The sequence below is a fragment of the Trifolium pratense genome, linkage group LG5, assembly GCF_020283565.1.
Source record: "Trifolium pratense cultivar HEN17-A07 linkage group LG5, ARS_RC_1.1, whole genome shotgun sequence".
In the NCBI taxonomy this organism is placed as follows: domain Eukaryota; kingdom Viridiplantae; phylum Streptophyta; class Magnoliopsida; order Fabales; family Fabaceae; genus Trifolium; species Trifolium pratense.
The window spans coordinates 54,150,086-54,167,310 of record NC_060063.1 but is presented as its reverse complement, the minus strand read 5'-3'; the positions used below and the strand labels follow the sequence as shown (position 1 = coordinate 54,167,310).

General features: G+C 30.0%; 2 protein-coding genes across 2 annotated transcripts; both read right to left on the bottom strand.

The window, feature by feature from the left end:
* Nucleotides 1-207: 207 nt before the first annotated feature.
* On the bottom strand, nt 208-5,383 carry LOC123883207 (fimbrin-2-like). Its single transcript, XM_045931948.1, has 14 exons — nt 5,021-5,383; nt 4,719-4,889; nt 3,862-4,103; nt 3,604-3,775; nt 3,480-3,518; nt 3,295-3,363; nt 3,097-3,213; nt 2,621-2,832; nt 2,282-2,437; nt 1,721-1,920; nt 1,455-1,612; nt 835-931; nt 621-712; nt 208-529 (listed from the first exon to the last, which is right to left on the bottom strand). The coding sequence occupies exons 1-14, from the start codon at nt 5,105-5,107 to the stop codon at nt 344-346; spliced, it is 1,998 nt and encodes a 665-aa protein (XP_045787904.1). The 5' UTR covers nt 5,108-5,383; the 3' UTR covers nt 208-343.
* A 7,648-nt stretch (nt 5,384-13,031) lies between these two features.
* Nucleotides 13,032-15,699, bottom strand: LOC123883206. The gene is made up of 4 exons (XM_045931947.1): nt 15,497-15,699; nt 15,166-15,381; nt 13,730-13,885; nt 13,032-13,419 (listed from the first exon to the last, which is right to left on the bottom strand). The coding sequence occupies exons 1-4, from the start codon at nt 15,503-15,505 to the stop codon at nt 13,375-13,377; spliced, it is 426 nt and encodes a 141-aa protein (XP_045787903.1). The 5' UTR covers nt 15,506-15,699; the 3' UTR covers nt 13,032-13,374.
* Between the last annotated feature and the right edge of the window lie 1,526 nt (nt 15,700-17,225).

Sequence of the window (17,225 nt, the reverse complement as noted above, 5' to 3'; positions counted from 1 at the left end):
TAATTCTATGCTTGTGCATTAAATTATTTTTGGAAAAGTATACTTGTACACTAAATGTTTTTTAAAAATGTGGTACCTCAAAAATGTACTTGTATCCCCTAAGGAAAAAAATGTTAAAACTGATTATTGTAGGAGCTAATCGAAGACACACCGTAGAACTTAGGTTCCAAACATAGGAAACAAACAATAATATTTACATAGCAGCACTTGAGCAAAATTTCTTTGAAACCAACAAATTACCTAGTGTTATACATATTGACCTTTTGATCAACTATAATGAAATAATGAAGGGTTCAAATATATATCATATTGATAAATAAAAAATGGTTCACTTCTGGCATATTTACATGTTTCCATTTTCATCAACAGATGAATCAGAAGAAAAGTCATCTAGTGTTGAATTTGATATAGTCTCCAATTGACTTCCACTCTCACTATCTGAAGTTCCCAATGTTCTTTCTTCATGAGGGTGTTTTAGAAACCAAGACATTATACTAGCTGTTAGAGTAAGGATCATCTTTTGATTGACCTAAAATTGTATAACAAGCATTAGCGGTTAGTCGCTACTAAACAGCAGTTGATACTTTGTACTTATAACAATATTGATTCTTCCAAATTACCTCAGTGATGTCTTCAGGAAGCAAGAATATTGAACAGCCTAGCTTTCTTGCAATACTGATGATGTAGCTTGCATTCATCTTTTTCTCTTCATCTGCATGGATCAAGAGAACAGTAAAAAAATTTCCTATGTTTTATATGTATTCCTATGAGTAATTCATTTGGTAATACATTAAATAGGTGCAATGTTGAAATTATAGTAACAAGAAAACATACCAGTTACTCCTTTTGTTACAAGTCCCCAATTTACAGCTCTAGGCTGCACAGAACTAAGAAGCTCAAGGAAAAATATTCCATCTGATAAACTTTTGTCCTGAAATTTGAAATTATAACAATTATTATAATTTACATTAATCATTTAATCCCTGGACACATGCTACTGGTCAACAAATTTAAAATATAACAAAGATACATAAAGGATTTACCAAAAAAAACAACAGTGTATTAGCTAAACATAAACTAGTCTAAGAACATTGCAATGTTATCATCTGATTTCAATAATAGTAAGTGATAAAAGTAATCTAAGAGATTGAATGTGTAATATTGATGAGTTTTGTTCAGCAATCTGAAGGCAGTATTTGAAGATTATCACATAATCACAGATAATGTTACATGCTTAAGTTATTTATTTGACTTCCTTTATCACAAAGTTATTTATTTGACTTCCTTTATCACATAATCACAGATAATGTTACATTCTCTAATTGCTTTCTTTGTGGCGTACGTGTTTTCATCTAAGATCCTTGGACATGTGGATTAATTCATTAGTATACGTGATTTTCCTAAAAAATGCCATTCTTAAGACATCTTTGAATATTGAAAGGATTTTACAATACCTTAAAACTGTTCATGCTGCTTTGACTTCCTGAACTGCTAACTTTGCTGTTGGCCCATTCCAAAATATCAGCATCAGTTATTTCCTTCCCGCGAGCGTGAAATCGCAAGTTCTTTAGAAGTTGAAGAATGTTGTATCGCATCAATTGCCACAGATAAGCTAAAATTTGACAAATGAGACAAATGATTTTAGTTAGATTATGCTCAAATTGATTAATTAGTACTAAGTAACAGAAGCATGTAATTAATTTGGAGGTACAAAACATACCTAGTATTAGCTTTTTATTTCCCTGCACAATGTCATTTCCAGCAACATTTACCAAAGAGAATTTAAGTTGTTTACCAATTTTCACAACTTGGTTGCAATTCTCAACTTTCTTAAATGGCATCTTAATTGGAGGCTTGCTTGCAATCTTCCAATTCACAATCCCCGCTGACACCTTATCAAGAGTCTCTAAAAGAATCCATCTGCATAGAATCAACACCATACCAACTCAATGGATGCAAACTATCTTGAAAACAAGTGTGTGTGATCTAGGTTTTGTTTGGATAAACAACTTCGTTGAACACTTAATGAATAAGCGCTTATCATATAAGAGCTTATGTATAATTCTATAACAAAAGATAAAATCAAATCAAATTGTTTTCATATAAGCTATAAGCTCTTTTCCTAAACTATCCTGGAGAGTTTATGGAAATAAGCTGAAAACAGTAAGTTCAATTAATTGCAATGTGAAGATAGTTTCAATTCCATACAAAAGATTTTAACAAAAGAAGTTGAAGAATGCGATGTTCAAGAGATATAGAGAAAATGAGAGAGATATCCGACCCGTTTCTGAGATCCTCAAAGACATTGTTGATATATGTTGAATTTCCAAGGCTATTAATCCAAAGGCGAAATGCTCTCTCTTCTCTAGAGTCTTCGGTGTCATCAGGCAATGCTTGAAGGAGAGAAATCTGCTTTGTCTGGTCTGTAAGTCCATTCCTATAAGAGAGAAATTGAGTTACTTATAGCTAGCATACATTTCTCAGAAACCAAAAAAAAACCGGGTCATAATCTTTTGATAAACTCTAACATGAAGAAAGATAAGTAATGTTAATCACATTCAACAATGAGACATTTTAAATATGTAATAATAATATGTCTCAAGAGGAAGATTATTCTCACCTATGCTGGAAAATGTGTGCAACAAAAGCGAGATTAAGATTTGGAGAACCTTCCACAATGTCTCTTGCAGTTAAGTATCGCTTGCAGCCCATTTTATCAGAATGTTCAAGAACTAATTTTGCTCTTTCGAAGGGATTTTTTACGGCCAAAGTGGAAGGATTAGTGTATTCTGGTGCAAGAACATTTAGAAGATGTGCATAGGCCTCAGCATCCTGTAGCAGAATCGTACAAAGTTCAATCAGAAACTATTTACTTCAAATGCATTGTGAAGCTTCTGTTTCCTCACAATTGACAATACTAACACAACTCATAAAATTTCATGTTCTATTTCCTATGACTTTTAGGTCTCTATTAACTTGATGAGTAGATAACAAAATAAAGGTTGATATAAGAGATTAGAGAAGTGTTTTATTTATAAAAAACTGTTGCGTATCATGATTAACTTCCAAAATCGATGATAGAATATCATTAGTTACCTTGACATCAGAGGAGAAGTTAGTGACAATCCTCTTGTACTCTGATTTCTTCAAATGGAAATTCATCCACCTTAACAAAATCTTTTCTGGTGGTAGATTCATCAACTCTTCCATATCCTGTTAGTTCAAAATCTATTAAGCAAACACATAACTAAAATTGAACAAAATAAAATAAGAATAATGAACGAAATTATTTACTTTACTATCGTCAAGCAACTCAAGCAGCTGAGGAGTTTTCTTTAGATTGAGGTCTGCCAATAGTTGTATCTATTCAACACCATAAGTAAATCGATTTCAGTATTAACACATAACACTCAAGATTCATTCGCAACATGCAAAATTTCGTGCAAGTATTAACTTCTGTTTTATCAATGACACTTTACCTTAATAATCTGTGATATCAATCCAAGTACCAGATGGCGCTGAAACGAGAACAGAAAAAACAAACTAGTTAATAATCCACTAAAATGAAAAACCGAAAAAATAAAATAAAAAATCTTCGCATACCCTTCCTTCAATGAAGTCTTGTGTGCCAATGTTTACTACAGTACATCCAATGGCTTTAGCAGAGTTAAGACAAAGTGTGTGATTTTCATTCCTTTCCCATGGATTGAGTAATCTTTTCGTATTGATCGCACGTTCATCAATAGTCCCCGGAACTGCCACATTGATAAGCTTGCTACAACAATATATAATAATTCTTTTCAAATATCATTTCCACAAACAATAAAAATATTAAGCTAGGTGAATGAAAATGTATAGTACCAAAGAAGAACACCGTCTTTTGCAATTTCGAAGAGCTCATTGGTTGAAGGATCAATAGGAAGGTACTTGTTGAGGAACTCATCTTGTGAAAGATAGTGATTTATATGAGTAACATATGATGATTTCTCAGATTCACTTATTGTGTGAAGCAATGTAGTAGTAGCTGCTTTTAAGAATGCCGACGAATTCTTTGGACTACATCCTGTTCTAGAATTTGCAAATGTTTGTAGTTTCAAGTAAACCTGTTATCATTATATCACCAGTGCATCAGAATTTGACATGTACTCGTAACTGCAATGGTTTCACATGAAGCATATATACTTCTCCACTTATTTGAGTTTATCAACTGACATAAGTACTTGTGAGATTGTTTGGGAGAACTTATGGATACAACTTATGACATGTCCATAATCTGTTTTCATCATATTTCCATAAGCTTTTTGGATAGCTTGTGAAACCAATTTCACTTTATTTTATCTTTTGTTATATAAAAATAACTTATACATAAGCACTTCTATGATAAGTGTTTATGTTATAAGCACTTAATTAAAAACTCTAAAGCAATCAAACACACCACTTTCAAAATGTGAATTTGATACATCTTATATATTCTGCATCCTAAGCTATGAAGCACAGACACTAACACTAACACGCCAACACTAATACTAGTAATTTGACAAATTGACATGATTCAATGTAATCATATGTGTCAGAGTCACCGGCATGTGTCCGAATTTCATAGATCATAAGTGGATTTAGTCATTTAGAACTTACAAAAAGCAAAAAAGATCCACTAAACTCAAAAAGTTGATAATTGAACAGATGAGAGTAAATCAAATCTAGATAAAAAAACTGACCTTGAGAAACAATTCAAAATCAACCTCCTCATCAGTGTTCTGATACAAATCATGAACATAAGAAGCTCTCTCCTCTTCACTCAGATTTTCTCCCACAACTTTCAATCTTGACATCTTAGAAGCTAAATCTGCAATCACAAGCTTCCCACTTTCCCTCCTCATGCTCATGAACTACGATCAACATGACCCAGATTCTCAATTTCAATAACAACATTAAAAATCCAATCTTTTAAAGAAATTAAAACATGGGATTCATTCAAATTCAACAATTGAATATAATTGTAACATAGATAAACACTTACATGGTTTTTTAAGCTTCTAAGTTCAACTTGTGTGAATTGATTCTGAAGACATGGATCTGAAACAAGAATTCCCCAGTGACCAGACATGTCTTATGTTTCAGTTTCAGTTTCAAAATGAAACAGGTTTATGAAATTCAGAATGAGAAAAAGAAGAAATTTTTTATATTTATGTAACTATTTAATGTATCTAACAGTTTTCTTAATTTTCTTTCAATTTCAATAATTTATTTTTATTAGTTTTTTTGAAAAAGCTACAAGTGTGGTGGGAAGTGAAGGAGAGAGAAGAAAAACATTATGGGACAATTTAGAGCTGTCACAGTTCAAAGTTTGTTCCATGAGAGTGAGAGAAATTCAAATTATTATAATATAATAATGTCCTAAGTTTGAAATTTCATGTAACATTTGACATGGGACCCATTTTTGCCCGTTAAAGAAATTTTCAAATTTTTACTTACAAGTTTATTATGCATCATGATTTTGATTTTGACATCATCTTGTTCAATCAAAGAGTTATTTTTAAGTGAAGTTACCATACTTGAAGTATTGTTTTTCTTTAAAAAATATTTAGAGTACTGTTTTTTTTTTAATATTTAAACTTTTAATATGATATTGAGATATATTAAGATTTACGGTTTATGGATGACCTATATGATGTAAATTCCAATCCAACAATAAATTTTATAAAATTTGTATTCGTTATAATGTTATTCATGATTTGTGCATCATGCATAACTTGAATCACTATTTCTTGTTAGACAAAACCGAGAAGATATGAGATTATGGATTATAGAATAGAAAATATACGGCTTAACTACATATTTGGTCCCTTACGTTTATTTTAGGTTTCAATTTAGTCTCTTACGTTTATTTTAGGTTTCAATTTAGTCCCTTACGTTTAAAAAAGTATCAATTTGGTCTCTTACGTTTATTTTAGGTTTCAAGTTAGTCATTTCCGTCAATTTTGTCACATGTGGCGGCCAATTTGCATATGTGGACTGACACGTGACACTTGGACACACCAACACGTGGCACTTGGACACACCGACACGTGTACTGTTCAAACGGTGTTAGTGGCAAAACTAACAGAAATGACTAACTTGAAACCTAAAATAAACGTAAGGGACCAAATTGATACTTTTTAAACGTAATGAACCAAATTAAAACCTAAAATAAACGTAAGGGATCAAATGTGTAATTAAGCCAAAATATACGGTATTTTGTTTTTTTGGTCAAGAAAGATATGAGGTATTTAACAATAACTTCCAAGTGTAATTATCTTACATATAAATAATATATACTCCCTCCGTTTTCGTATTAATGTCCAATTAGAATGATAACATCAAATTAAGAAAGTGGATTTTTGCAGATCATCTTCTTATTATACCTCCATCTAAATTCACCAATAAATTCCTATTTTTTGCACTCTTTCAAATAAATTTATTGTTATTAAAAAAAATTGTTTCTCTCGTAACAATTCATTGTTAGTTTCAATGAACCATTATTATAGGTAACAAACTCTGGTTAAATCTGAATATAATAAGGAAGCAACAAACTTTCCCATCGTAAAAAAAAAGGAACAAACTTTCTCTTAAAAAAAATTAGCTTTTCAAATATATATATAAAAATATATTGAAAAAGATAACAATAATTGACAAAGGGTATAATTGACAAATCGTACCCTTAAAACATAAACCGGACAATTTATTAAAAACACTAAATATGATAGAACTTGACACTTATACAAAAATGGAGGAAGTATTATTTAGTATTCAACAAAACAAAACAAAAATTGGGGATTAATTTGTTTTTTTTTTTTATTCAGGTTACTCGGGACTAATTTGTTGTTTTCATAGGTAGCTTTAATATGAGAGTAAATCGAGAGACTAAATAATTGAATGAAGAAATAGTTTAAGAATCTTTTAGTTATTTTAATAGTTTAGAGATTAAATTGGCGAAATTGTAATAGTTTAGAGATGCAGATTGTATGGTTTAGCCTGTGCAGCTTGATGAATTTTTTTCGAGAGAAAAAAATTCAAGAAATCTCTATATATGTGGTAAGATACATAGATAGACACAAACCTTTAACATTACATATCAACATGTCTAACACTTGAAATTTCCGCAAGGACTCATTTGATAGACGTGACGCAAATTGAGAGGTTGTTTTGCTATTTCAAAAATTGAAAGATAAAATTGATAAATGACCACATTTTTCATTTATTTACAGTAATTTTTCACATATTTAAATATACTATTATAAATTATAATTTTAAATGAAAGTTTATATAGTCGGAATCTCTAAAGTGTTACGTTAAATATCAAAATGTATCTTAAGAAATACCTCTTATGTAGGCTAAAAATCATACCATGTTTTCAAAAAGGTCATAGTGAGTGAGAGATATTTAGCAAGAATACTAAAAGTATCGTTCAAGTAATAATATCTATAAAGATTTGTTTCCACATGGATTGTTTAATTCAACAATTCAATTAAAATAGATTTAGGAAATAAGCAATAATTTGGGGGGTTTTTTTGATTGGTTTGATAACAACAATAATAATAATAACAAGAAAAATAAAAGAAGTTTAGATTTCAAATGAGAAAGATGGTTAGGTTGTTTCGAATTCATTCCTTATCACTATTACAATTTATTCTTAATATCACCATGAATTAATATAAAAATAGTGTAGACCATTGTCTTGGCTCATAACCTTATTCGTTTATAACAACATCCTAATGTTAGGCGAGTCCGGAATTATTGAAAGCATTAAAGTACTAATTATAAAGTCACAATCAAAAGTTTGATATGCCTATCTAAAATACTTGATAGAACAATTATCTCAATTACAGTTCTGGAAGTTAGTGTGTTAATACTCATTCGGCACTTGAATCAATTCACAAAGACGTATGTTTATGAAAAACATTAAACACATGATAATTGAATAAATATAAAGTCTGAATTGCAATAATTTGATCCTCTACAAATCAAATGGTTCAAAAAGACCAACAGAAGTTCATTCACTCAACCTAACCTAAGGAATTTAACTAGACATAATTATAATCATCACAAAAGAGTTTTGACTTTTGAGAATTATACATGAATAGCAGATGAATTATGAAGCTCGGAAGTGTTTCCAATGATGAAAACTAGATTCCTCAACCTCTAGGATGTTCCTTGGTGTTTTTGCTCTCCAAAATCCAACGTATTAATCCTCGTGGCTTGCTTTCCTTAAATAATGCTTCAAAATGCGTCAAAAACAGACTAAATTTTCTAATACCATCGTGCCACGATGGCAGCCTATCGTGGGGCGATATTCCTAGCGACAAACCCCTTAGTTGTTTATTCAAAATTGGACTTATATGTGAATAATTATGTTAGAATAGAAATATCAATAGTTAACCTAATTGGGTTTTTCTATAAATTAGGAGGTCATGGTCCTCAGGTCACACACAATTTCTAGAGATCTTTGTTGACGCCCATTATCACAGGATACAGAGAGAATAACTAAAGGCTTCTCTTGTAGAGAGTGTGTTGATCTGGAAGACCAAAACCACAACAGTGATCGGTCATTATAAATTCAGGTACGATTCCGCTTATGATTATATTATTTATTGATAATTAACATGATTGATTCTAGGATTTATGAAATAACCTTAATTCTAACACCTAAAAAACTTACAAAAACACTGAAATAACTACTAAAAAGATTAGACTTAATTTTTTTTTAGCTAGGCCTTACAAAACTTAGTTAAGCTAACCTATTCACACCACTAATAACAATACTGATTTGGACATATATTTTTGCACTTCAAAAAGTATAACTCTCATCTCATAAACAATGTGTAGAACTTAACAAACCCTTAAATCACATTCAAATACAAAAATTAGAAAAATCGTTGCCTACAAAAATTAGAAAAAACCAAAGTACTGCATCCAACATTATAATTATACTATTAATGTTAATGTATTCAAAATTCTTATACACTTCTTGGGTCATGGTAATCGCAACTAGTTGTTCATTTGAAAATAACAACATAGTCTTCTTTGAATATATTGATGATGTTGATTGAAAGAATATCACACATAATAATTTTTCTTTTCTTTTTTGGTTAGGTCACATAATAATTTTTCTTATCTTCATTAAAAATGAAAATATTTTGTCTATTGTTATTTTGAATGAAAGTGTACAACACTAACAATGTAAAATTAACTTATTGCATCCAACATTATGATTCTATCTCTCATTGAGTGAGTGAAATTAATTAGAATAGAATGTCTCAAACAATAATGTCATCATTCAATCTTATTTTTTTAATGAATTTTTTATTTAATATTCTAAAGATGTCACAAAGATTTTTTATAGACATGTAAATATAATCACGCAAAAACACACAATCTTCTTTGAATATATATATTAATGATGTTGATATTAAAAGCATGTTATATGTAACAATATCTCTAATTTTCTTTTTGAAAGTTGGATTTGGCATTTTATGTATGTCACAAACAAAAATTTGAGGATTGTTAGAAGCAATTAACTTGTCACCAAAATTTATTTAAATAGGCAAAAGAATTGAAAACCCCATAAAAATGGTCTATGATACTAAAATTTGGTTCAAAAGTTGATTATTAATATGTAAGAAATATTAGCAACGTAGAACAACAATTCAAAAATGGTTAAATATAACTAATTGTGCTAAATTATTGCTTACTTTTTATTTTTTTTTGTTTTCACCCTCTAGTTCCTAGGAGAAGGGGACCATAGTAGTCCAGAGTTCGGGGCGAGTTCTGGCATCAAGTGGTTCCAATCCCCTCCCAAATGCAGTTGCATGGGATCGAACTGTGGTCCTCCCTACCAAGTTCAACGTCAACCAACTAACATTTGCTTACTTTTTATTTAGTTTTGCCCTTATTAATAAATACAATTTTCAAATGATAATAATTTACTTATTTGCTTATTATTTTTTATAGAAAGTGTATTTAAAATAGATGAAAAAAAATGGAGGTTGTAATGGCCTGCCTAGGCCACAGCCGTCTCCACCCTAATCTTTGCATTGATATTTTTTTAAAAGGAATAGGATAGGAAAACAATAATTTTCAGGGGTGCAAATTATTAACCCAAGGGTTTCTGCCCCTAGTCTTTGCATTGATAATATTTTCTCATATACTTTGTTATATATTATATTTAGCAAAAAAATAATGATAAGCTTGGGCATATACTAGTGTACTTCAAGAAATAGCACTCCCACATCTCTCAAACAATACGAGTATACTGCATTCTAGTGGAACAACTATGGTGTGGCCACCATAACCACTAGTGTATGTTTGGTTTAGCGGTAGCTAGAATTGATTTTGATTGAATTGATTTTTGTAGAATTGATTTTGAGTAAAAGTGAGTTTAATGTAAAGTGGTTTATGTTTGGATACCTTCACAACATAAGTGATTTTGTATAAAGATGTGTTTGGATATTTTGTGTCAAAATTGCTTTTGAATATGTAAATGACCAAAATGGGTATTAACATATGTGTGTATAGATCAATTTTTTTTTCAATTTTAAATATTTTTTTAAAATTTAACATAAAATAGTTAATTATTTAAATTTATGCTGTCTAATTTTTTAAATAATATTTATGTAATTTTTCAAATTAATAAATGGAAATATTAGTCAAAAAAATATATAATATTTTATAAGGGGGTAAAAGATTGTATCAATTTTTAAAATATTGTATAGAAATATGTTATTATTCTATATATAAAATAGTGGAAAATTCAAAAATTGCTAATTTTTTTGAAAATATTGTATCAATTGGTAACTAGTTAAAACAACAATTGGTAACTAGTAAAAACTTTATTTAATATTGTATCAATTGCTAAAAAAAAAATTAAAATATTGTATCAATTGTAGGACAGGCTTTGTAAATGGGCCTTTGTGAAGCTAGAAAACAAAAAGCACCGTTTCCTCTAAAAAAAATTGTCATCTTCAAGTTTCAACCTATTCTCAACACACCCAAAATATCTTCATAGCAAAACAAAAACGACGCAGACAACAATAAACAGTGAGATGGAGCAATGGAGTTCTCAAAGAAATTGCTCAGGTAAGTGAAAGAAATTGTCAAAAATAAAAAGGTATGTTAAAGGAAGTGATTAGAATTATTGATGCAGTTCAATCCAAAGAGGGTAAAAGAGACAAATCATGTAATGCATTTCTGCGGCAGGGAGACTCGATTTTTAGAAGCTAGAAAAAGCAGCTTCACTCAAAATCGATTCTGAACATAAAACGTACGACCGCGGCAGCGTGTCGATGGAGAACCAAACACGTCAAAATCACGTTTTAAAGAGGTAGAAGCGCGTTGGACTGTTCTAACCGCGTAACCAAACATAGACTCAAATGAATGAATTACACATCAAACGCCATATATATTAACAATATAATCAAAGATAGTATATATGCTACTCAACAACCTTTGTCTTTGAATTATCACCCTTTTTCCATTTCCATGTAACTCATACACGTGCTTTAACTTTGTTACCACAATTTTGGCATTTAACCTAGCTACATTCATATTCATATCACTATAAAACGGAATAAAGGGATTGAAATTTTATATGTAACTCATCCTCTTTTCTTTTTCAATCAACATCTTCAATATATTCAAAGAATATTGTGTTGTTATTTTCAGTTAAACGCTAAGTGCGACCACCATCCGGTCATATGCATGAATGATTTTTTTGTATTTCATTTGGCGTTTGATGTGTAATTCATTCATTTTTTTGTGTAATCAAAGATTTTTTTGTAATTCAAAGTCAAAGTAAACAACTAAATTATAGTAACAGAACAAACAGAGGAAGTACTTCAATTCTACAGCTTTCAGATGCATGTTGATTTTTTTGTATTTCATTTGACTAGTAGTATTTTGTATAATTGTGATTAGGACTAATGATGACCAAATTAACGAGCTTAGCACTTAAAGAGTGATATTTGTTGGAAGTTAAAAATAGTTATTTTGGTATCTTTTAAGGTATGTTTCATTTGCTAGCTTCACTTCACCCACATATTAACTTAAGTATCAGAGCGTGTTTCCAGGTACAACCTCCATTGTCGGGGAGTCGAAGACATGAAATTTGGCCAAACACTACCGTTCGAAGAACATATTCCACCAATTTGTCGTCGCTATTGTGAACCTAAATTCAATAGTATTGTTCCAGCTAGGATTAATGGTTGAGAATTACAATATTTTTGGCTCAAGATAACTCATAAAGCTCTAATTCAAAAGGTTGTAACAATGTGAGGTGGTTTTTCAGTAAATTCTCTGCCTGGTGCTTTGGGCCAAAGAGAACCCACACATATCAGCTATTGGGCCTATCACTCTGTACATTCTTAATTTTTAATTTTTCTAATTTTGCATTCCATTTCCCTTGTGTTGTTGTTATTATATGTTCATTTGTGATTGTCCTGTACTACTAGAAAATAATTAAATATAGGGAAAACAAATTAACAGAGGAAACACAAAATTTGTTTTTGATTTTTGATTTTCTATTATCATATTATAGGTATAAAATTTTGACGACTTTTTAGACATGACTAATCTCAATCGAAGAAGCTTTGAAATACATAAAATGAGTTCTCCTTTTTCAATATAATTTTTCATGGCTATCTACCTAACAAGTCCAAAACTCTTACCATTTAAATTAATTCATTATTGATAAATTCGCCTTTGATTTTATTAAAATTTTTTGAGATAAATTTTTTAGCTCTTTGTTACTTCCACCAATTATAGGAGTCAGATAATGTTAGATGATTAGTGATGATAAGTTCTTAATATTGCAAAGCAACTTATATAATATTTATTTTCTACATCTTTTAATCAAAAAAATTTATGCACATGAACTTTATCCATTTATATCCTCCAATTACTTGCATAAAAAGACTAATAAATAGTATAAAATTAAATTAAAGACAAAAGAACAACATCCACAAAAGTGAAAAGAATGTTACCTGACATGAACAGAATTACTACCTTTTAACCCTTTTTTTTTCCCTTTAATTTCTGGTAACAGAGCTTTTACAAACAAAGTTTAAGTCCAAGCAATGATACATTCCAAAGTACATCAAAGACTAAAATTTAAATTACAAACAAACCGTTTAAGTTAAAAAGAAAAAAATAAAATAAAAACCAAGACCTTAGCACAATAATCATGTGTCTATTTAAATATGATAATCTTCTTGGTCCTTTAAATATTGTGCTTTCAAATAAAATATCATCCAAGAGAGTATCTATCTACTAATTAATAATTAATAATAATCTCTCCATTTAATCACTTGTATATACATTGGCCACTCAACTTTTCATGTCTCATGCAATACAAAAGCAACTTGAAAAGAAACACATCCCTCTCTTCTGCATTGAGTATAAATGAAGGCAACAAAAAAGTCAAATTAGAAAAGGAAATTTCATAAAACAAAACTTTTGCTAAAGAACAAAAGAGCAAAAGTATGAATCATTGAATTGAATATGCATATACACTAATATACATTTATGAAAGCAAAGTATTAAAGTTAAATAAAAATTTAGCTTTATTACTTTGCTTTAATGAAAAAAAATCTCTATTCACAATAAAAGAAAAAAATTCACTAAAAAAAAGGTTGAATGAAAAATATAATTTTTAGTGGAGAAAAAGGCTAAAGGGTAGGGTTTTGTGGGGCTATACCTTCCTAGTTTTGATATAAAGAAGGTCTGGTGAAATTTTGTATAAGTCTTCATCAACAGGCTTTGGTGTTGGTCTTGACATTGGAGTTGGGCTTGGTGGTTCCTTTACCCAATTTTGCTTTTTCATATCCTTTTCATGTTGGGAACGTACCTTTTCCTACAATGTTAGCAACAAATTAATAATTAATTCTATAGGTGCTTTACAAAAAGTCTAAAACCCTAAAAAAAAATACTAGTACATAGGCCTAATTAATATCTATACGGATTTGGATCTTCTCCAACACTGAATGGTCCTAGGCGATCTCAACTTTTGGTTTACATTAATTGTTAACGATCAACACTACTAGGATAATCGATGATGGTTCAGATCAGCGCAAGACACAAAATATAAGAGAAATGACACGAGAGAATCCGGATTTATATCCAAACATGGTGGATGCTTACATATATAGCATAATGTATGTGTCATTAATTGTGAATTGAATTTTTGTATTACTTTATATCTTGTTATGATGATACCAATGGATCCCATTGTCTCTATTTTGGGTGACCCATTAACATAGATAATAAAGCTAAAGATAGATCCATTATTAATCAAAGTTATAAAATTAACTTAAATAATTAAGCTAAAAATAACATCAAAGACAATTTGCTGTTGTTGTCAGAAAGCTCTTGCTTTAATAATTTGTCATGCTATAGCGTGAATCATTAATGTCAATTCAATAAGAGACCCAATTATAAAGTCATGTGACCTACCATAGACAAATTCACTATACTACTACTATTTCAATAACAAAAGCAAAGTCTCTCTTTTTTTTACACCCCTAGTATAATGCACATAAAATTGAAACTAAAATAACCCTTAAATTGTGATTAAACTCTAATTATGGAGTAGAAAAAATTAGTAAGACTAGTCTCTCTAAATCAATCGGCAGAGACATCACATTAGATATACATAAATTAAAATTTATTTTTTTTATTTATTTATTCACCTTAAAAAGTATATTTAGACTCACTAAAGTATTTGTTAAAAAATTAATAATTAATAAGACTCAAATGTTACCGTACAAAATTTACTAGCCACTATTTTCAGTAGGGGAATTTAATTTAGAGCAGAATATGTCTACTTCATTTTAGTTTATGTAATTATGTAACTTCCATAGGAACATTTATTGCGATAAGAACGTCTATATAATGTAATCATAAAATTCAAATAATATTTTAAAAAATTAAAATAGTAGTATATCTTAATTTTTTTTATTATGTAATATATGCTTCTAATTTGCTATGTATATACTCTATAGATTCTCTCACTATGTCAATATAGCAAAAATTTAGTTTTTCTTTTCTATTTTTAGAAAATAAATAAACATTATCTTTAGAAAATAAGAAACAAAAAAAACAAAGAAAAACAAGAGAAGAGTTAAGGTAACATACCCTTCTACGAGGAACAACAATCATTGCAGGAGTAACAACATGATTATCATACAAATCACCAGTAACATAAAGATCTTGATCTTGATTAGTCTCTGAGTAAGTATAGTGTAAAAAACCACCTTGTCTTGCTGATTCAAAGCACTGTGTGAATGGTAGATTATCATTCCAATCCCAGCTTCCAAATGCTGGAACATGGTTCCTCTTGAAGTGATATTCCTATATTACATCCCCCATAACAACAATTTAGTTTTCATAAACAAACATCATAAAAAACATGAACTTTCAACTTAAGGTAAAACAAGTATGTGTAACAAATGAATTAAAGACTCACTTGATCCATTGTATTGGTGAAACAGGTGTAGAGTGATTTGCTCTGTTTTGCTCTGTTTTTTGAGTTTGGAGTGTGTGTGTGTTTAAGGTGGTTGGAAGCAATAATATAAAGAGGGGAAAGAATGTGAGCGTGTGTTTATGTGAGGTGGAAAGAGAGAGAGAGGGTAAAAGGGTTGAAAATGAAAGGTTATGGTGGAGATAATGAAAAGTGAAATAAGGAATGGTAAAAAGAGAAGAAAGAAGTAACAGAGTAAGAGACAGAGGAACAAAGAGGTAAGGAGTATGAGAGAGTAAGTAGGGTGAAAAGGAAAGGAGAGTGTGTACTGTTAAATTTACATAGATAGGGGTGCGGAGAATGTTCAAATTTTCCATATTTTGCAATTAATATTAATGTACTAATTCATTCATCTTTATTTAAAGGGTCTTTTTTTTATTATTATCCAAATGACTATTTTTACACTTTTAAGAATAGTTAATCTTAACTATTTAATTTTTTTCTCACATAAGCTCAAAAGTAAATCAATTCAAATGAACCCTTAAATTGATATGAAATATTTGGGTAGAATGTACAAGATTTTAAAATTTTATTTTTAACAAAATATACACTTTTTCTATACATTTAAAAAGTAAATTTGTTTTTATATTAAACATTAAAGAGTATTGTCTAAGTCTAACACACTCTTTATAAGATAGACTCTCTTATTTATTTATTTTATAAAAGATAGACTCTCTTATTAGCTAAATTTATGTAGATTTAATCGAATTTAAGTGTCACTTGCATATATTTAGTGAAATTTATTTGAATTTCAAAGTCAACCATACGAGACAATTGTTGGGAGTAATGTGTTGCTAACCCAAATGAATTGGAACACTAATTTTTTTTTGAGAAAATGTTAACTAATGGTCCTAAGGCTTGAGACACTAGTTAGGAAATCAAATGTACTAAAATTGTTTTGAAACTTTTATAATCAACTTTTTTAAAACATAAAAATACTATTTTGAGTACAAAAGTTCCGTTTTTGTTTTATGGTACACAAGTTATCATTACTCATTTGTCTATATGGGAATGAATTCTCTCTAGTGGAAATTCTACCGCACACTCTCATGTTTTGATCTAAACCAATAAAACATATCTCTCTCTTCAACTTTTTTAATCTCTCTGTTTTTTTGAACGGTTGTAATTTCATAGGTCAATAATGTCGTGTCACTACAGAGAATCCATTCCCGGCTAATATACTCTCATTTATAGGAATATCAACCAAGCAAAAATTAAGCGGAGAGTATTTTACCACTTCATTTCTCAGTCATTTGTTTTACTAAAAACATGTTGTTCCGGTGCACCTAAAAGTTTCACATCGCTTGAAAATCGAGGCTAAATGTAATTTATATACAACATCCACACACAGATTTGGATTCTGTGCAGTTGACTGCACGCAGTCAGTAAATCTGGACCGTCCGATCTAGATCAGACGACTCATATTTTAAGATCAGATTTTAATTATAAAATCTGATCTTAAACTTTGGACTGTCTGATCTTGATCAGACGGACTGGACGTGGCCGACTGCACTGCAATCACTAAATTTCTGACTGCACTGAACCCAAATCCATCCACACACCTTAATCCACAGAGACGCCTTCTATAAAGGACAAAACTATGAGGGATCACACACAACTCAAAGCGGACAATACTTTGGAACATGGTGTGGTGGACTTGAAGATGGACAGAACA